This window comes from Vanessa cardui, chromosome 30 (genome assembly GCF_905220365.1).
Source record: "Vanessa cardui chromosome 30, ilVanCard2.1, whole genome shotgun sequence".
NCBI classification, from domain to species: Eukaryota; Metazoa; Arthropoda; class Insecta; order Lepidoptera; family Nymphalidae; genus Vanessa; species Vanessa cardui.
Window position 1 is genome coordinate 3,049,851 of NC_061152.1, and position 22,070 is coordinate 3,071,920.

Below are 22,070 nucleotides of genomic sequence, written 5' to 3' on the forward strand. Positions count from 1 at the left end.
TTATTATTTGCAAAAATGAAGTGAACACAAATAATAAAAGCAAAAATCACATCAATATGTTTCTGAACGAAAACGAAATTTGCCGCCAAACGGTAATCTTTTACTGTTCAATTTGTTGTGACATACAAAATGTTTTACTTTTGGCTTAAACATGGTTACTTAATAGTTTAATCTAAAAAATATAATTAATTAATATCAGTTGTAATTCTCTGATTGCTTTAATGTAGCCAAAGTGCTATTTTTTGTTTGTTTACTAGTGTTTCTTTTAATCATGGCCTCTACGAAAACTATAAAAGCAAGTAGATTTCTTGCTTCCTTAGCTGATAAACAAGCACCGTGTGCATTTTGCCAGCGAATGGTCGATGAAGAAACAACCTATGGTAAATTGTACAGGATAGGTGATATTTATTGTCATTACTTTTGCGTGGTAAGTTTACAAATAATTTGCTATAAATATTTTTCATGCTATTAATGTTTTGTGAGTGATGGCGATACTTTTAATATCTTGATCTGCCATTAAATTGTTTTCGGTTAAATCATAGTATTGTAGGCACACTAGAATCGACAATATACGACAAATGTTAAAATCTGTTACTGTTTAAATTAACTTCCTGTGATCACATTTTCATGAGATATTAACCGTAACGATCATTACACTGCTTTGGAATAATAATAATGAACGAAATCTCAATTAGAGTTATTACAAGTTCCCAAATCACAATACATACATAAACATAGTTTCTACATTAATTTGAAAGTACTAGCATTACCAAGCTAAATTTTTGTTCATTTTAATTCTATCATCTCTATGACAATTAATTTATTTGCTATAACATGTATATTCAAACACATTATTAATTCATGTGAGCTTTTGTACTTTGATCACAAAATAAAAATGGAGTGTCTGTTTGCACCATTAATATAGCCCTTTTTTACTCAATGCATATGTATCTATACACAGTACATATACCAAAGTAATTTTTTTTATAATTTTTGTCTGTCTGTTTGTTCCGGCTAATCTCTGGAACGGCAGGACCGATTTGAAAATATAATTTTCTAGAAATCCATAATATAATAAAAAGGGGTATGTCACTATACCACCCTGCAATAAATTTATAATCTGAAGTTGAATCTTCTGAAACAACTCTTATCTTGATATATAATCTAATATCAAAAGCCGGTAAAATGACATTTACTTATATTTTGGGGTTGAGCATCAACTCATTATCAGAAATTATGATAATCAAAATATATGTCTAGCCATTCACATTCATAATATCTTTGTTTGATATATCAATTATGATGCTTTTTGGCTGTTAAGTGTTATTCTACATCATACTGACTTTGCCAGCATTTATTTATTAATTCTTTATTGTATATATATACGCAAACTTAAACGTAAAACAAGAAATTACACTTCTGTTATACAAAGTTGCATGAGGTGCAACAAACGGCCTTATCACTAAGAAGCTATCTCTTCCAGGCAATGTTCGGTCAGATCATAATATTTACATATACGGGAAGGGTACAGTAATATTAAGTAGCTTTACTTATAGTATGAATTCATAATATAATATAATTAAACATATATTCTTTAATAAATAGATATATAAATAAATATCTATAATAAAAATAGGAGATATTAACAAAACAAATAATGTAACAACGACAATGACTGCTTAGTATTACAAATGTGACAAGTAAAAGCAATTACTATATAAAATAAATAATTTCTAATTAAATTGAATAGGGCTTTGTGCAAGCCCGTCTGGGTAGGTATCACCCACTCACCAGTTATTCTACTGCCAAATAACAGCACTCAGTATTGTTGTGTTCCGGTCTGAAGGGTGAGTCAGTATAACTACAGGCACAAGGGACATGACATCTTAATTCCCAAGGTTGGTGGCGCATTGACGATTTTTAGGAATAGGTAATATTTCTTCATCATTGTCTATGAGTGACAGTGACTACTTACCATCAGGTGGCCCATATGCTCATCCACCAATCTATACCATAAAAAAAAACTTTTTAATGCTTATATATGTCTGTATCTAGATCCAAAATGACCCATACAAAACATCCCTTATTCATAGTATTCAAATGATCCTTTTACAAGATATATCTTGATTACGCTACTAAGCTATGTTTATTTATATGTTACAGTTGCTATCTTGCTGTCTTATACAGAAGGGTAGGGATGAAGATGGCCTTTTTGGATTCCTGTATCCAGATATATTGGCTGAAATTGAAAGGAGTAAGAAACATGTAAGTGTACATTTACAACAACAACAGATGGCCCAGTGGTTAGAACGCTGGCATCTTAACCGATGCTTGCGGGTTCAAACCCAGGCAAGCACCGCTGATTCATGTGCTTAATTTGTCTTTATAATTCATCTCGTGCTCAGCGGTGGAGGAAAACATCGCGAGGAAACCTACATGTGACTAATTTAATCGAAAATCGAAATTCCAATCCGCATTGGAACAGCGTGGAGGAATATGTTCCAAACCCTGTCCTTAATTGTAGAGGAGGCCTTATCCCAGCAGTGGGAAATTTACAGGCTGTTACTTTACTTTAATTTTTATATTTTTATAATAATTATTCCAGAAATGTTCGTACTGCAGTCGTGAGGGCGCTACGTTGGGTTGCAGCGTCACTCAGTGTAGAAAACAGTTTCACTTGCCGTGTGGAAGGGAAAAGCAAGCGGTTTCATTGTTTTATGGGAATTATAAGTTAGTATATTTAAATTGACATTTTAAGATGGGAAGATGATTTTTGAAATTCTTAAACAAAGATTGGATGAGAATAGTTCAAGATAGAAAAAAATTCAGTGAGATGGAGGAGGCCTATACTCTTGAGTTGAAATTAGAAAAAAGCCGAGACGGCTCAGTGGTTAGAACGCGTGCATCTTAATCGATGATTACGGATTCACATCCAGGCAACACATCACTGAATTTTCATGTGCTTAATTTGAGTTTGTAATTCATCTCGTGGTGAAGGGTATAATTGTGAAAAAACCTGCATGTAACTAATTTCAATTGCATTGGAACAGCATGATGGAATATGTTCCAAACCTTCTCCTCAAAGGGAGAGAAAGCCTTAGCTCAACAGTAGGAAATTTATAGTTTGTTTATGTGAAATGTGAAGCACAATAATGTTCTAACCATTATACTAGCCTATATATTATTAAAAAAAAAAAAAAAACATTTGTTAATTATGTATAGTACAACACAACAACTCAGATGTAGCATCGGCAAACTCAATAAAACCGATTACTGCCGATTCACAACCAACAGAAACAGCTCCCTATCGCGCCATTCGACGCTATTCGTCGCTATAGATTCCCGCGTCAGTTCGACCCGAGACAGCGAGTGCGTGTAAACGCGTCGGATTGACGAATATATTAGGTCGTATGATATTACAAGTTATTACGTTTGTGTAAAGATCATATTCGCATGATAACGTACTCAATTCGGATGTAAACGGTTTTACGAATTTTGCCGATGCTACATCTAAGTTGTGTCGTAATATGCTTTAAAATATTTCCAGATCGTTCTGCAAGGATCACGCCCCGAAGCAAAAGATAGCGGATGGAGTTATGGCGAAGGCGAGAGTCCGTATGTCGTTCCATAACAAACTAAATCGAGAGAAACGGAATCAAAAGTCAAAGAAAATTGATAAGAAAATCTTCAGCGAGACTGGTAAGGCTTAATTTAGTACACACTAGTGACCGGCGACCTTGTACGCGTTTGAATTTAACAAAAGAAAAATATTATTGTAGCCTGAGTTACTCCTTATTATGTAACTTGGTGGTAGGGCTTTGTGCAAGCCCGTCTGGGCAGGTACCACCCACTCATCAGATATTACACCGCCAAATAACAGTACTCATTATTGTTGTGTTCCGGTTTGAAGGATGAGTGAGCGGTAGCTACAGGCACAAGACATAACATCTTAGTTCCCAATGTTGGTGGCGCATTGATGTAAGGAATGGTTAATATTTCTTAGAGCGTCATTGTATATGGGTGATGGTGATCACTTACCATCAGGTGCCCCATATGCTCGTCCGCCAACCTATTCCATAAAAAAAAAAATATATCTGCCAATGAAAGTCCCATCAAAATCGGTCCAGCCGTATCAGAGATTAGTCGGAACAAACACAGACAAAAATTGTAAAAAATGTAATTTTGGTATATGTACCGTGTATACATACATATGCATTGAGTCAAAAATGGCAATTTTAATATTACAAACAGACACTCCAATTTTATTATATGTATAGATTTAATCTAAGAACCTCCTAAGTTTGCTTCATATTAAGTTTCATCAAATTCGGTGCAGCCATTTGTCTATGAAAGATCAACAGACAGACTTTAAATATGCATATAAATCTAAGAAATATTAAGGTAATTAACATGTTGGTAATGCTTTGTGCAAACTCAACTGAGTATTCACCACCCATTTAAAACATTCTATCAAGCATCAATGCTTAGTACGATTGTTGTCTATTTTGAAAGGTGAGTGAGCCAGTGTAACTAATCAGGGACATAACATCTTAGTTCTCAAGGTTATTAGCGTATTGTCAATGTAAGCCCGCCTGCCTGTAACATAATAGGCTATTTGACTGGTTTTTAAAATGCATTTTATATTATTTAGTAGAAGTTAAGGAACCTAGTAATAGTTGTGTTTTTTATTTCTCTTACATATTTGCCGAAAAATATAATATTAAAAATTCCATATTTAAATAGCGCGCGAAAACGCTACTTGACAATATGGCGCTGCAATGGGGTCGGTGACGTCACTTTCTTGTAGTTTAATCTGTGGTACAGTACAGTGACTTCATCATAAGCCCGGCCAATCAGAAGCGTTCTGTGTCATGTGACAAACGTTTGAAAAAATGCATTTTTGAATAAATTAAGTATTATTTTTAACTTTCTTTAGTAAATAACCATTTTTAAACTCATAATATACACTGATTACAATAATTCACAATTTATTTTTCGCATTGTCAAATAGCCTATTGTAATATACTTTTGTTGTATCAATTTCAGAGATTCAAGAAGTTTTGGAATCTGTCTGTGTGATATGCTACGAGCCCGTGGATGGGTTCCCGACTAACCAGACATTCTGGCCCCCGTGCTGTGGGAGGGATGCGTGGTTTCATAGAAGTTGCTTAGAGGTATTATAGACTTAACTTTATTAATTAACTAGCAACCCGAACCGGCTTCTTACAAGTTCAATGCGGATATAAAATATTGTAGAGAATGTCTAAATTTCTTTACTATATTGTTGATGTATTATATACAAAAACCTTCCTCTCGAATCACTCTATCTATTAAAAGCAACCATTAAAATCCGTTAGCATAGGATCTGAGCTTATATAGGGACAGACATACATAAGTATTAGTTATTTAGTATATTTATATAGTATTTTTATGTTACCATTTCAACACTAATCATATGTTTATATATCATTTCCAGCGTATGGCTCTGAGCGCTGGCGTCCATTATTTGAAATGTCCACTGTGCAACAATAAAGATCGCTTCTACAAAGCGGTACTGGACCAAGGATACTACATACCGGATAGGTGAGAAAGAAAACAATATATCAATATTGAGTCTAAATATATATCCTGTAATGTTGTATATTATGACAACCTCCATGGTTGAGTAAATGCCAAGATGGCCCAGTTCCAACCCAGGTAAGCACTGCTGAATAATTCATCTCGAGTTCAGTGATGGAAAACATAGTGAGGAAACCTTTATGTGACTAATGTCAACTAAATCCTGCTTCATGTAAAACTACCAATCTGCAATGCAGCAGCATAGAATATGCTCCTAATCGTCTCCTCAAAGGGAGCCCTAACGCAGCAGTGGGAATTTAACAGGCTGTTAATGTATAAAAAATGCTAATTTCAGGGACGCGGCTTGGGAGCTGGAACAGAACGCCTTCTCGGATATATACGAGCGCACTCTCTCGTGCACCGTCGAGGACTGCAAGTGCCCCCTGGGCAGGGACCACAACGCTGACTCCGGGTATGTACAATACGCATCTATAACATAGAAAAAAAAGACCTGAATCCCCGATTCCCTTCGAGTAACATATAATAATAATAATAAAGAAGTTTATTCGCCAAGCATAGAGGATGTTAACAAATTTCTTACTACTAAATAAAAAAAAAAAACACATTAATCTATGCTGGTAAAAAGGTCGTAGACTCGGCTTAAAGCTGCTTTTCAGTCTGCACCTACAATATAATAACGTAACGCTTACAGCGCGTGGGCCGTCACGCCGTGCGTGCTGTGCGGCAGCGAGGGCGCGCACGCGCACTGCGGGCCCGGCGTGCGCGCGTGCGCCGCCTGCGCGCCCGCGCGGCCGCCGCCCCGCGCGCTGCTGGCGCTCGCCCGCGGTACGCGCGCCGCCGTCGCCGCCGTCGCCGCCCCGCGCCGCCCGCAGTGCGCATAACGCTCGTGTGTTGCAGCGCCGCTGCCGGCGCCGCGCGGGGGCGCGCCGCCGCGCCGCGCGGGCCCGCGCATGCCGAGCCGCATGTCGCTGCGCCGCACCAAGGCGGGCGCCGCGCCTGCTGCGGGGAGCGTCGACAACGAGCTGCTCTCCCCCTTGAAGCTGCTGAGCAGAGAGCTGTTCGCCAAGCTGGACGAGAGCCGGCTCGTGCTGGACCGGAGCCTTCTGGAAGAGGTGCGCCGCAGCTGCCGGCGCCCCGGGCCTCTGGTCGCCAAGAGGAAGGTCGTCAAGTGAGTGACATCTCGATTAATATTATAAATGTGAAACTAACTCAGACAAAAGTCTGTCGCTCTTTCACGACCAAACCTATATAAAACAACGGAAAAATAAGTGATATTTTATTACCATTTATTAAAAAAATAATTTTATTATTTTAATATTTTATATTTATTGTAGAGAACTGAGAAAATTTCATTTAAAAAAGGTTTCATCAAACATGTCATATGTATTGAACTGTCTAGAAAATCTGTTGATCTGATACACGGTGAAATCGATCAGGCTGATCATCAGGGGCGACTCTTTTGGGTTAATTTTATAATAGGCTATTTGACAATGCAAAAAATAAATTGTGAATCATACTAACGAAAGTTGAAAATAATATTTAATCTATTCAAAAATCCATAAATAAAATTGTATTTTTTCAAAGGTCACGTGACACAAAACGCTCCTGATTGGCCGGGCTTATGATGAAGTCACTTTCTTATTAACCTTGCTTTTCAACTATACGTACCTCAGATTAAAATACAGGAAAGTGACGTCACCGACCACATTGCAGCGCCAAGTAGCGTTTTCGCGCGCTATTTAAATATGTAATTTTGGATATGATATTTTTCGGTAAATATGTACTAGAAATTAAAAAATCAACTTTTACCTCTACTAAATAATTTAAAATGGATTTTAAAAACCAGTCAAATAGCCTATTACTTACGACTTTGAATTTAACAAAAAAGTAGTTATTGTAGCCTAAGTTACTTGTTACATCAGCTGTCTGCTGGTGAAAGTCCCGTCACACTTGGTCCAACCATTGCAGAGATTACCTAGAACAAATAAACAAACAGACAAAAATTGTAAAAAAATATTATTTTGGTATATGTAGCATGTATTAAAGGCATATGTATTTAGTAAAAACTGGTTATTTTAATATTACAAGCAGACGCTCGTATTTTCTTACATGTATAGATTGATGTTATTATTGCATCTGTTACAGCGAGATCCTGGAACGCTTCATCAGTAACATCTCGAAGGAAACCGCTAAAACCAAGGAGCTGGTGCGGGAGTGGCACTCCCCGAAGAAGTTACTCGATGCAGAACGCGCTTTGCAGGTCGGAGATGCCCTAAGAGTCGAATCACATCGACATATCCTTTATTCGAGGAGGCTTTTAAGAGCAATAACATCGCGTCTATTTGCTGTCAAGTGTTGGTAAGTGGTCACCATCACCCATAGACAATGACGCTGTAAGATATATTAACTATTCCTTACATCGTCAATGCGCCACCAACCTTGGGAACTAAGATGTTACGTCCCTTGTGCCTGTAGTTACACTGGTACTGTTGTTTGGCGGTAGAATAACTGATGAGTGGGTGGTACCTACCCAGACGGGCTTGCACAAAGCCCTACCACCAAGGATGTTGATGTTGCCGTTCTCTTATGGTTGAAATTAGTATACAAGTAAATTGTTATGTTGCAGGAAAATATACCAGAGCTATCGAAAGCTGAAGATGCAGAACCGGTTCTAACCGGTTCGGAGATAAAAGTCGAATCGCCCAAAGAGGCGCCCGAGAGCACGTTCCCACTGCCCGCCGAGTGCGCAGCGGACTGCGACAGCGACCAGAGCCCGCCGGCGGGCGACACGCCGAGGACACTGAGGAGAATCGATATCGAAAACGACTCCATCGAGATATCGGAGAGCGACCGGACCGTAAACATCGACTCGACCAAGGCGGAGAGCGACGAGAGCCCTAAGAGCGCGGCGGCCGAGACGAGTGAGAAGTGCGCGTTCGAGTTCAGCGCCTTCGCCGAAGAGCTGCAGAGCGGCCGGGACATCGACATCGAGGCGTTCAAGAGTCAGTACTTGAGCGAAGTCGACAGGCAGGGCGAGGGCCCCGGGAGACCCGGCGGACGCCATCCGTGCGACGGCGAGTCGCATTCGAAGGAGCCGCGGAAACGCCAACGCCCGACGACCGGTGTCGCCAGCAAGCGACGCAAAGCTACCGGAATGGTAGAAAATATAGAATCTGACAAGAAAGTCGATAAGAAACAGCGTGAATCGAAGACGCACGTATCGATTCGCAATCGAAACATAAATTTGAAGATTCGTTTCAAGAACGAAAAGCTGAAATTGAAAATATCGAAACGCAAGAAGAGAAACAAGAAATCGACGAAGGATTCGCCGAAAGTGCTGAAGCAATACGTGCTGAGCCGCGCGGACAGCGCGCTGAGCCGGCCCGACGGCGCCGGGGCGCCCTTGAGGGAGCGCCCGCTCGGAGCCGACAGGGCTGCGGGCCGCTTGAAGCAGACGTCGTTGGAGCGGTTCTTCAAGATCAAGCTGCAGACTTGATTGTCACGCGATCAGATCCAACAAACGTCAGGCAGTCACTCGGTGGGCCTTCGAACGTATCAAATCCATTTCATTCAAGTAAACTTCACAGTGAAGCGTTTCTGAACCGTCGATAATCAAACACTATATATATTACTATATATACGTTGCTCTTTTCATATAAACAGATTTACAACGCTGTTATTTACAGTAATTAGTGTCCTATGATGGAGCCCGAGACAAACTCCAGGCGTTTCTTTCTATAAAGTACTCCTTTAATGAATAACATTTTTTAATTTATTTTGATAATGGTAAATTGATATCTTATATATGCGAGCCACTAATCACATACTCAGAAGGGTGAGTGAGCCGGTGTAACTAACCTGAGGTCGCTAAGGTAAGGAATGCTCGTTGTCCCTTATTATCAACTCGTCCACTATCCCTGCTGCTAACGTTTCTATATCTTTATATTATAAATATATCATATATCTACTAGTATTCCACGACTTTGCTTATGTATTAGTTCGGTTATTTGAAATTTTGCATGTGTTTAGATAATAGACAATGATGTTCTAGTGAAGTGAAGACTAGAAAACGTCCTAATTGAGACGTTTGCCTTCAGTCGTTTTACGTAGTAATACGTTACAATACATCATAATTACGTAGTAATACGTTTTGCGTAATTAAAACATCTAGTTATCCCTTTTACTCATTGTTTTTATCAAGCTGTCCTTTTTGCTTTTAACGAAATGTAAAAATAAACTAAAATAAACGGTGTTTAGTATAGATATAACATATCTGTTTATTAGAATATCATTGATAATAGATAATTGGTTCAGCGGACATATTTTTATTTCAGTTTCCTGAATATACATTTGTTTCATAGTTTAATCCTAATTTGTTATATGTTAATAACAGCAATACACTATGTTATCACAATGATTATACTTAAATATATATAAGTATGTTTGTAATAACTTTTAATACTGCTAAAGGAATGTATTTAAATGAATATGATAGCGTTGATACGGTTTTAATTTTAATGTTTTTATTCAAATCGTGGTTAATTAATAAACAAGTTACGTGTATATCTCGTCTTTTCATTTACTTAGGGCTTCGCACGGCAGTGCTGACACTAAATATACTACATAATATCTTTATATTCAATGTTCACACTTTTTTCAGTCAGTTCAGGGATATATTGATATATATTAAATTCACAATGTATTTTGAGGCACTTAATTGGATGAGGATTATTGTATCGCTTGAAGTCGCTTCGTAAATAAGATATTGTTTCTCGTAAAAAGTAAAGGATGAAAAACCACTGCGGACATTTTCATAGATCAATTTCAGGTGTACAATGCTGTAGTACATTATTTTGATCTATCTCGTAGGGTTCAGCCAGCGTTTGCAATGTAAGTTCAAAATTTTTTTTTTATTAACGACATCACATTCGAAAAATCTTTATATACTTTTAAAGATCTTAGCATACAGACAGACATTCTACGAGAAGCGACTTTGTTTTATACTATGTAATGATACACAGAAGTGGTGAAGTATCTAGTCCTTGTGGCGCCCTCTAGTAGGAGCGGAGCCAAATCGTGATCTCTAAGTAAAGCCGCCACGCATACATATGTATATATATAGACGACAAATAATCTTTAATATCTTTTTTAATATATTTCTGAATAGGCTATTTAAAAATAATGTAAATGGACTTTCAAAACCAATCGTTTTGAAAGTCCATTTACATTATTTTTTAAAATACATTATTTTTTAGAGGTTAAGGAACCCATTAAAAGTTGATTTTAATTCTAGTACATATTTTCCGTAAAATATCATATTAAAAATTTCATATTTAAATAGCGCCAATACTTGTTAAATATGGCGCTGCAGTGGGTTCGGTAACCTCACTGGCCTGTATTTTAATCTGTGGTACATATAGTAGGCAAGCAAGGTTACCAAGCAAGTGACTTCATCATAAGCTCTGCCAATCAGAAGCGTTTTGGTAAAAAAATGCATTTTTATTTATGGTTTTTTGAATAAAGTAAGTATGATTTTCAACTTTCGTTAATAAATAACCATTTAAATAAAACTAGTTATAACGGATTTTAATCGCGTATATTAATTATTTTGGACTACCCGACGTTTCGAGCACTTTACAGCTTTCGTGGTCACGGGTAGACTAAGGTGGCATTTGTCTATTTGAAGAACAAAAGAAAATATTATTTGTAACTACCGCCAACGATTTCTCAATTGGTATCATGAGTAACGTTCCGGTTGCACGCAGAAGGCACTGACTGTATCTTTAAATAACCATTTTTAAAGTGATAATGTGTACTGATTAAAATTATTGTCACTTTATTTTTCTCATTGTTAAATAGCCTATTCTGTAACTTGGCAAGCTTTTTTAAAACATTATGCTGAGATATCGCGTTAAATATCTTGTTAAGAGAAGAAACTCTTATGAATAGCTTTCTTCTGGTTCCATCAATTGTCACAATAAGATATTACACTATTATTTTCTTCTTAATGCTTTAATCATTTAACTGACCAATCGACGCGGAATTATCCCTAGATAAATAGGTTTATTTTTTGAATTCACAAGTCGCTCTAAATATATTTCGAACACTATGTTATTTTACTATATTAATTTAAAACAAATGTAATAACAACATATAATTTCATGCTGTCTTAGTAATTTTAGATGTAATCATATTATTAATTATTTTAAAAAGTTAATTCTTCATATCAAACCAACAAGACGTCTTTAAAAAAATAATAATAATAAAACAATACGTAAAAGTAATAAATATGGGAAACATATTATAAATAATATATTTTAATAAAAATATAAATAATTCTACTAAATTTTAAAATCATTTTAGTAGAATTTTTATGTCCATGTATTTTCATAGGGCAACATCGTTTCACTTTTTGTTTACTAGTTTGGTAGGCTTCGCTTCATCAAAACAAGTTCAAATATACTAGTCAGTTACAGTAGTTGTCTCGATAAAAAAGTATTTGTGTACTTATTTTACAATTATATCTTAACTAACTAATAGCTTATCAATTATACTTCCATTTTAAAAGGCTGTTAACATTGAAATGTTACATTAATATTTTATAAGTACAGAATATCAAAGTCTCTTTGTTCGTTTTGTGAGAAGATTGCGACGTTGCCGCTCTTATCAAGTGAAACTTTACGTCAATAGAAAAGTTTAATTTCATTTGATTTTTTCTATTATAATCATATACGTGAACATTTTATAAGGATATAAACAATAAGTTATGTACAAGTTGTTTGAAATGTGTGATTGTGAACAATATTCATTGTCTGACGCAATAACGGTTTGGCAACAGCGCGCGGAATTGGACTGAACTCGATCGTCCAAATGTATTAGAAAACAAATCAGAGTTTCTCAACTTCACATCTCTTATCCTTTTATGAGGTAAGTCATAACGAGGAATACTAAAGTATTTTTCCATTTCTTTTCTGTTAAAAATGTTATACGCTAAAAATTAATTACGTGTAGGAGTAATTTGATTTTCCCGCGTAATGACGTAATTTTTGGGTGGTCGGCCATCTTTTTCCTGAATATGACAGTCATACGATTAGTGATCAAGGTTTTATTTGTGCAAGGTGTAAAATAAAATTTCTCAAGCTATAAGGAGTTTTCAACCCCAAAACTACCACGGAAGCATCCGGGTAAGTTGATTTCCGATACACGTAATTATTTTTAACGTATAACTGTATTCTTGCGAAAATTGTATAAAATATGTTTCGAATTTAACATAACCTACATTAAGTAACTCGGCATCCCGTTTTTTGGGTCAACTGATGTCTTTATCGTCAAATAACAGTTTAGTTTCGACATTATTTGCATAATCCTATTCGAAAACCATACATAAATGACACAAATACACTTTAAATATTTAAACACTTGTGACGTTTCCAATATGAACTTATAAGAAAAAAAATCTTATCTTGGAATTTCGAATTTTATACGAAGTCTTATAAATAAAACTACGCATGAAATATGTATTTTTTCTCATATGTAGTATTATTTTTTATTGTACGATATAACTATAGTTTCTAGAAAGTTCTATAAAGTTCACTAACTAACTTGTCGGAACTTGCGAAGTTACACAATGGATATTTATAGAATAAACGTGGTATTTAAAAAATTCGACGTTTTATGTCACGAAACGCTTTTCTTTTATTTTAAAATCTCGAAATACCTTCATTTATTTTTTATTAATACATATTATCGAAAAATTTACATTTCATAAGCCATGCTTTATTGGAACTTTTTCATCGTTATATACCAATTATGTAAAAATTTCGTTAATAAAAAGAATAAATATTGAAATATTTTTTTGTAATAAAAGTACTATTGAATTGTCATATTATAGTGTTAAATTAAAAGTTAAGCTACTTCTGGTTGAGATATCAGATTCAATCGACAACCAGTAAGGAATTCAATAAAGTAGTATTCAAACTGTACTGAACAACTATTATCAATGAAATATATATAATTTAAAGTACAGATACATTAAACTGAATTATATCTATCATTATATTCTATTTCCTAGATTCAGACCGATAAATAGATATCTTGAAAACTAAATTATGTAATAATATAGGGTAATTGTGACAATTTGACTATGATCCAGACAATAATATTGGTGTCGTACATCTTATATGTTTCTAAAAATAAATTTAGACTATCACATTTAAGTTAACCTCTCCATCGTAAATTGTCATTCATTTGTGCAAACTAAGAATTTGTTTCGTTCATCATTTAATGTATTTATAAAATGTTAAGATCGTAAACTAAAAGATTGTGCAACGTCCACACAATTGAAATGTTAACCCTGTCTGTAAAGGTTATGTGCCTCTTACTGTTAGAGATTTTAATGGTTATAATGTTGAGTGTTGTGCAACGACACAGATATAACATCTTAGTTCCCAAGGTTAAACGTAAGCAGTATGGTAAGGATTTCTTATTTCGCTTCTCTCTAAGTTGGCGGTGACGACTTGTAAGGTAGCTTATTTGCAGAGATCAGTGACCCATACGATCATAATGATTATAAAATATCGTATTCTAAATGACTATTAAATATGGTTCAGCGGATATCTTAATTTGATAAGTAAATATCAGTGATACAGGTATGCGTGCTGCGCACATGTTCAAACTATTTCAAAGATTAGAATGTCTCGTTCCATTCATGAGAAATGTTTCAATTTTATAAACCAGTGATAAAAATAAAAGTTACGTATTTAGATTCAAAAGAGAATAAATTATTGTAATTTTTTTTATTTAAACAGTGTTGCCATGAGTATAAAGTTGGTTTTCTCTTTTAAATATTAATATATATATTTAAAGCAGGTGGCACATAGAAATAGTATAGATATAGTTAATAGTAGTATTACACTCTTTATTAAGCCTAAATTTAATAATAAATAATTAGATAAACATAAATCATTGTGAAGTTTGACGCAAGACAATAATATATCTGATAAGAAACCTTTGTCTAGAACTAAAATTACATTTTACTTGTGGTAACACTCAATCATAGACGCATAAATTTTAGTCTCGGCAGTAGGATGGCATAGTCATTACCCCTTCAACTGATATATGATATCAATATGGCTTTTATGTACAGTCTGCCTACTATCATCTCAACTTGTTCCATTTAGGGCATTTTTATCTATCTGGGTTATATAGCATATTGCTAAATAGTCGGTACGTATAAATCTATATTTTTTTTTTATTATCTAAAGATTGATAAAAGCAGGCTTAAGTATTAGGAAAATATTGATAGCAAAGTTATCCTGTTTTTATTTATTTAAGACTAGTTTTTGTACACGTTATGGGGGGGGATAGGTAGTAAATATGAGTAGTTAAGTGGAATCTTGTTGTATTTATGATAATATTATAAAGAGGTATGTCTGTATGTATGTAGGGGTAAATATAGTATATTTAAGTGCAATTAATTTTGTCTATTTTCTCACGGTTTTACGGCTGAATCGATTTCGATGAAATTTGATGTACTGTAGAGATAGAGAATTATACATCCTCAACTATTGAGTACTGTGATTGGACATGGGCTTTATTTAATTCCACCTCGATCGGGTAAAATGCATATAGGCAAAGGTTTTCTACATTCCGCGCTGGTAGTAACACATTTTCAACAAAATCATTCCTGACAGGTATAAATAATATATGATATTATTTTCTTTAAGCGATAAATATATTAAGTAATACTGTTGGTAGTCAAAAATATATCAGACCAATTAGCAAGTCCCGAATACGTAAAGTGATCACTGATGTCATTTATTTATTTCCCTATTCTAAGTCACGTGGGTATAGTACGACACAACTCAGACGTAGCATCGGTAAATTCAATAACCAAAAGAAACAGCTCCCTATCGCGCCATTCGACGCTATTCGTCGCTATGGATTCCCGCGTCAGTTCGACCCGAGACAGCGAGTGCATGTAAATCGACGCGTCAATTTGACGAATATATTAGGTCGTGTGATATTACAAGTTATTACGTTTGTGTAAAGATCATATTCATATGAGAAATTAATGTTGATAATTTGGGATGGCGTACTCAATTCGGATGTGATCGGTTTTATGAGTTTTGCCGATGTTACATCTAAGTTGTGTCGCACTATACATAGCAGCCTTATCAAGTCGCTTGCAAAACTTATTTGAACAGCTGTTTGCGAAATATGTGCGCAATTGTCGTTTAGAGGTCGTGTTTAACGCGTAGTAGGAAATGATTATTAATAATATAAATTATTGCATTGTTAATATTTCGTGACTTCCGTTTTGTATATAAAATATTTTTTAATAATCCGGTTTATTAATAATGTTCGATGAAGTAGTTCATAGTAAAACAAGCTGTCAATTTGAATGTCAAATCAACGATTATGTAATGAGAAAAACATTTATAACAATGCTTTTGATAATTAATAATATCAAAATTAAATTTTGATAAGATATTATTGGTGTAAGAAATAATAACGATTCCTCACACCCCCATACGTCACCAATCTTGAAAACAAAGATATATCCTATGTGATATCTTAGACTTGTTGCCAGTGTAGAATTGGCTCACTTAGTGGGTGGGTGGAATGATGAGTCTTGCCAGTGTAGATTTGGCTCACTTAATGGGTGGTGAATGATGAGTGCGATGTACCTACACGGTCTCCCCCACTAAGTGGAAGGGATTATAAAATTTTGAGCTACATTAAATTCCCAAAGACAAAACTAAGTAAACATTTAACATCAAATTAACGCGATATGATTGGTCGAAAGAATAATCTATGATATTCTCTATGGTTTTGGGAAATAAATACTTTTTAAATATCGTTATTGTTATCGGAACTTGAAAGTAAAGTGGTTGTAAGTTAAATATAATAGTGTTGTATTATAAATAAAGATATATTACAGCTTGGCCTCTGAACTACTTTAGATTGTTTCCGATACGTTGTTGATGCCCATTATGATGAATTTATTTAAATTGTGCTCAACATGTGTTGCACATTACGGCACAGTTTTAACAAGCTCGATAAAGTAAAGTAGCGGTCCTAATCGGACTTGAAATAAATTACCTACTCATACTAAATATATTTTTTGAGAATTTTTTTTTTTCAAGAGGCATATCATAGCACATACTGGGCACATTTCAGAACATTTTTTTTTTTAAAATAGAAATTCAAAAATTGCGATTTCATCATAATTGTCATTCGAAATACCACTTGTGTTGTACATCGTACAGTATAATACGTCCCGCGAAAATGTCCCTAATCTGTCAAATATGGCGGTCGCGTCGCGCTTGAAATGTGTCACTAGGTCAACGTATTATATCTCCGAGTGAGGAATGGTCTGTTTTAACAAGTCACACCCTAAAAACAGTGTTATGTCGACTCAAATTTGAAGGCATATTAGAAATAGACTCTTTATTGACCCAAAACATAAAACAACCCAATCTATATCTATTACATATACATATAATATAATTGGAGTGTCTTTTTGTAATATTAAAATAGCCCTTTTTTACTCAATGCATATGTATACACGGTACGTATACCAAAATAACATTTTTACAAATTTTGTCAGTCTGTCTGTTTGTTCCGGCGAATATCTGGAACGGTTGGACCGATTTTGACGGGACTTTCACTGGCAGATAACTGATATAATAGGGAGTAACTTGGCTACAATAACTTTTTTTTCGTTATATTTGAATTCGTTGAAGGTCGCGGGCACAGCTAGTTATATATAAAAAAAGATAAACAAAAATTATTGCAGAGTTTGAGGCAAGAATGTATATGAGATAAGGAACGTTGGTCCAGAACTAGACCGTTATATTCTGTGTGTGTGTGTGTGTGTGTGTTTGTTTTCAACTCACTCACTGGCACACAGAGTTCAATCAATCAAATCAAAATCAATTTTATTCAAGTAAACTTCACAATGAAGCGTTTCCGAATCGTCAGTATTTAAATACTACCACCGTTTCGGAAAGCAGCTTCTAGCGAGAAGAAACGGCAAGAAACTCGCATAGTTGCTCTTTACAAATAAACAGATTTACAATGCTGTTATTTACAGTAATTAGTGTCCTATGATGGAACCCGAGCCTAACTCGTTGCCTAAGGCGTTTAGGTGGTAACTAGTAATGATTATTTGTCTCCGCGTTGGTACATAACTATATACGATAGATAGATAGAGTCAGTTCAAAAGAGTTGGAGTGTTATGGACCATATTCCTTCTGAAATGTTCCATGACGATCGTTTGAGTTATACGTGATAATTTTAGAAATGTTACATTGTCATTGATATTATTGTTGTTGGTTGTCTGTGGTCATCACGATTCTGACCTTGAAATGTCATAGTAAAAAAATCTGTTAACGTATGCCAAATATTGTGTTAAATTTAACGCTCTAGTGTTGAAACTAAAATAATAAATAGTAAACACAATGTTGAGCGTTTAAGAGTTTCTTTATATTTATATTTGTATATTAAAACAACAAACTAGTCTATGTCTAGGTAGGTAGGTCTAGGTTACCGGTCATCTGTTCTACCGCCAAGCTGCCAAGGTAGATTATCTCATCTTACGATACATCTTACTCTGATCTGGCATTTATAAAATATCCTTAATCCTTATTCTCGAAAAGCAATAGTTTTTATATACTGAGTAAGCTTAATCGTAAATATGTTTTTCGAAATTCCTTGTTTAAAACATTAATATCAAAGGAATCGCTTTTTTGAAAAAAAAAAATGTTTAACAGAATTTTTCATAGACAAATAGGTACGTAATCTATAATAATTATTTTAATAGATTATATAGAGCATTGTTAATTTTTTTTAATTTTTCGTTCGTAATAATATACCGAAGGTATACTATATACAGCTCTACTATTTTTTTTACTCTATCACGACCGAACCTCATGTATTCGCAAATAACTATTGTGACGTCATAATGAATCGTTATTACAAAATTCGACTTTATTTCAAAGCAATAAAGGCGATAAGAATATTATATTAAAATATAGTAACGTCTAAATTTATCATTTGTAAAATGGACTCTACGTCAATGGTTTTAAGGCTAAGATTATAATGTAAGTAAATAGTTCACGACGTGCCCACGTGTTATCTATATAATGATAATTAAGAACGCGTTTGGACGACAGAAAAATACTAAAATCGTTGTTGACATTTTGCGATGTATTTTTGTATATTACTACCGACCCGCTCCGGTTTCGCATGGGTGCAATACTGATACTAAATATACTACAGAATTTGTTTATTTAAACTTCTAAAATTATCAGTGTTTCTTTACTATATTGTCCATGTCTTGTATACAAAAACCGCATCAAAATCCGTTGCGTAGTTTTAAAGATATATGCATACATAGAAAGCGACTTTGTTTTATACTATGTAATGAAGCTTTTATTTGTCTCAGTAATATAACCGTCTCTTTCTAACAGCATGCGTTAGACAGAGATATAATTATTAGTTTAAATAGTTTGAAAATTGTTATGTAATGTTTAATTTTATATACTTTTACTACATATTGTAGAACAGTGTGGCATCTGTCTGTATAACGGTTGAATTAAGTAACGGATTTTTATACTGTTTTCATAAGTAGACGAAAGGATTCTTTAAGAAGCTTACCAGAATAATTTATGTTTAGTTTTTGTTTGATAATCTATAGAGATATCATATACGTTTTATATAGTTGTCTCTTTCTTTCGCATATAAACATAGTTGACCGTCTCGCTCACACGAGTACAATTACGGTCTTTATACAATTTTTAGATCGAAAAGAAACTTGAATATATATTTTTAATATCCAGCTAGGAAAGTTGTTAGTCAGAATAAGAAGACGAATGTTTTCTTACTCTGACTGTACAACGAGAAAATCTTTATCATTATTTAATTAAACGCGTTTAATTACTTTGTAATTAATTAACCACGTGACCGTATTTAGTAAGATTTATTGACGTTTATGACCATCTGACCTGTGAGGTCGTGGTTTGGTGTTATATATCACATGACCTACCTTAATGAACATATAATGTAACTAAATAATATATATATAAGATGTCATTGAAATGATTGAATATATATAATAATACAAAGACACTTCTTGATTAACTGATGTAGGGCTTTGGGCAAATCCCTCTGGCTAGGTACCATTCACGCACCATATTATAACGACAAAATAGTCAGTACCCTTGTGTTCTGGTTTCTTAAATGAGCCAGTATAATTACATACACAATGGACATATTATCTTAGGGCACTGGTGTGTATGGAATGGCTTATAAACATGTGGCAGAATTTCTATGAAATTGGACACATGCAGTTTTCCATCACCGCCGAGCACGAGATGAATTATAAACACACACAAGCACATGAGTATTTACCGATGCTTGTCTATATTTGAACCTGCAATCACTTAACAGCATGTGATCGATGATAGTAATTATGTCCTGATCGATTTTGGCCTAAATGGTCATTCTTAAAAAAGTCAAGACAACTGCGTTTTATATACTTTAATACAGCTGTGTTTGCGCAAACAGGTCGATGGCCGAGGTGATGGTGAATACAATACAGTCAGGACACAGTTCTACTGAAAAACTTCTTTATTTATTTATGTATGCTTTATGGCACCAACACCTAATGTCACATTACACCTAAGGATTAACATTTATAAGATGTGTGAATGCAACAGGCAGTCTTATCGCTATAACAGCGATCTCTTCCAGGCAATCTTTGGTTAGAGGAATGAATATTATATAGTTCAACTAAGATTATTAGTTATCACTTCTTGTAATACGTATTTTAACACCCAAAATAATTTTGACCTCGTTAACTTCAGTATGCATTAGGATTTTCTTTTATTTACACCTTACTAGCGAACCCACAAAAGAGTTACTGACTCTATGCAGTCGAGTAACTGGAGTAATGTTTTATTTGTATTGTAATTGTATTTATTCCTTCACCAATGTTATGAGAATCACATTTTCTCATAAAATCATTAATATTTGTCCGTACATACAAAACATTATATTGAGAAGCAACAGTTAATATCTTGATTCAAAAGATTGACATTGAAGATTCGGATCCCAATTAAAATGTATGTAATATAATTTCGTCTACATGATTTTCGAGAGTCGATTTCAAGGGCGCCAAGTTACTTGCCTTGAAGTATTCGCGCGTGCGAGAGGCCGCGTTTTATAAAGTGTAAAAACAAAACACTATCTATGGATTATATTGAGCCTCGTAGGAGATCGCTGATAGGATTTTTAAGGTTGAAGTTGAAAGAAATAATCATCCTCCTGGCCATATTTTATGTCCCAATTTTATTTGGCGTTGACGCAGTATATCTTCTGCTTTCATACTTCTATGTAAGACACATCACAAGTAATATTCTTTCTAACTATATCGTCTTTCACACAATCCATCCATCGTTTCCTTGGTCGTTCCATTCACATCCATGCTCAAGGCCTTCCTCACAATATGTTCCTCATTCCTCCGCATTACATGCTCATACCATGATAGCGGCCTTCCACATAACTTCTCGAAAAGTTGAAAAAATATTGTGTAAGGATAGTTAACGATGGTAGGGAGATGACCCAGTGTTTAGAACGCGAGCATCACTGAATGTTCATGTGCTTAATTCGTGTCTATAATTCATCTCGTGCTCGGCAGTGAATGAAAACATCGTGAGGAAGCCTGAATGTGTCTACCTACATAGAAATTCTGCCACATGTGTATTCCATCCGTATTGGAACAGCGTGGTGGGATATGTTCCAAAACTTCTCCTTAAAAAGGACAGGAGCTTAGCTCAGTAGTGGGAAATTTACAAGCTGTTGTCTTGTATTCTACCGTTGAATAGTAATACTTGGTAATGTAGTGTTTCGGTTTGAAGGATACCTACATGTGCAAGGGACATAACATCTTAGCTCTCAAATCTATCTAATCTAGCTCTCTGGTGGTAATTAATGGCTGTTACTTGTGTCTACAGGCAGTTGTGACCGATTACCATCAGGAGGCCTTTTAGCTCGTCGACCTACATATATGTCATAAAAAAATTAACGTGACCATGAATTAATGAGGGGAAATAAACGGCCTCTATTTATGCTTATCAGATTATATGTATAATTACTCGTTCTAAGTTACAACAAATTGTATAATTTAATTTATTTTTATATTTCCTTTGTGGCTTTTATTTGTACCCAAAAGGCACAGATTATTTCGCCAATGTTACGTGCGATGACGACGCGATAGAGATTGATCGGTACGGTCGAGATTACATGCTCAAATTAATTTTGAAGGCATAATAGTAGTAGACGAATTGGGAACCCATAACCTAAAACAACACAATAATAATAATGAGATAAAAAAAGAAGAAGTTGTCTATTTCAAACGACTCGAGTCTTGACAGTAAATAGGCGGCTCAGTATGCAACTTCATAATGTAGATTTAATGTCAGTAA

At 34.9% G+C, this 22,070-nt stretch overlaps 2 protein-coding genes across 2 annotated transcripts in view; both read left to right on the top strand.

The window, feature by feature from the left end:
• Window positions 1-80: 80 nt before the first annotated feature.
• Window positions 81-9,610, top strand: LOC124542116. The gene is made up of 11 exons (XM_047120048.1): window positions 81-427; window positions 2,164-2,265; window positions 2,606-2,730; window positions 3,548-3,699; window positions 5,047-5,174; window positions 5,477-5,583; window positions 5,915-6,031; window positions 6,272-6,405; window positions 6,478-6,748; window positions 7,726-7,840; window positions 8,207-9,610. Exons 1-11 carry the CDS (start codon window positions 272-274, stop codon window positions 9,074-9,076), a joined length of 2,277 nt encoding a protein of 758 aa, XP_046976004.1. The 5' UTR covers window positions 81-271; the 3' UTR covers window positions 9,077-9,610.
• A 3,004-nt stretch (window positions 9,611-12,614) lies between these two features.
• LOC124542297 (cyclin G) overlaps window positions 12,615-22,070 on the top strand; it is a 38,221-nt gene continuing 28,765 nt past the window's right edge. Inside the window, exon 1 of the mRNA XM_047120261.1 lies at window positions 12,615-12,764. The gene's annotated coding sequence lies outside the window, so the exon portion shown is untranslated. The remainder of the gene's footprint in view (window positions 12,765-22,070) is intronic.

Excerpts from the sequence above, each read along its gene's own strand:
- LOC124542116 (XM_047120048.1), top strand. The coding sequence starts at position 272 with ATGGCCTCTACGAAAACTATAAAAGCAAGTAGATTTCTTGCTTCCTTA. Across the intron at positions 2,266-2,605 it reads TTGAAAGGAGTAAGAAACAT|AAATGTTCGTACTGCAGTCG; the intron begins GTAAGTGTACAT and ends TAATTATTCCAG. Across the intron at positions 5,584-5,914 it reads GGATACTACATACCGGATAG|GGACGCGGCTTGGGAGCTGG; the intron begins GTGAGAAAGAAA and ends TGCTAATTTCAG.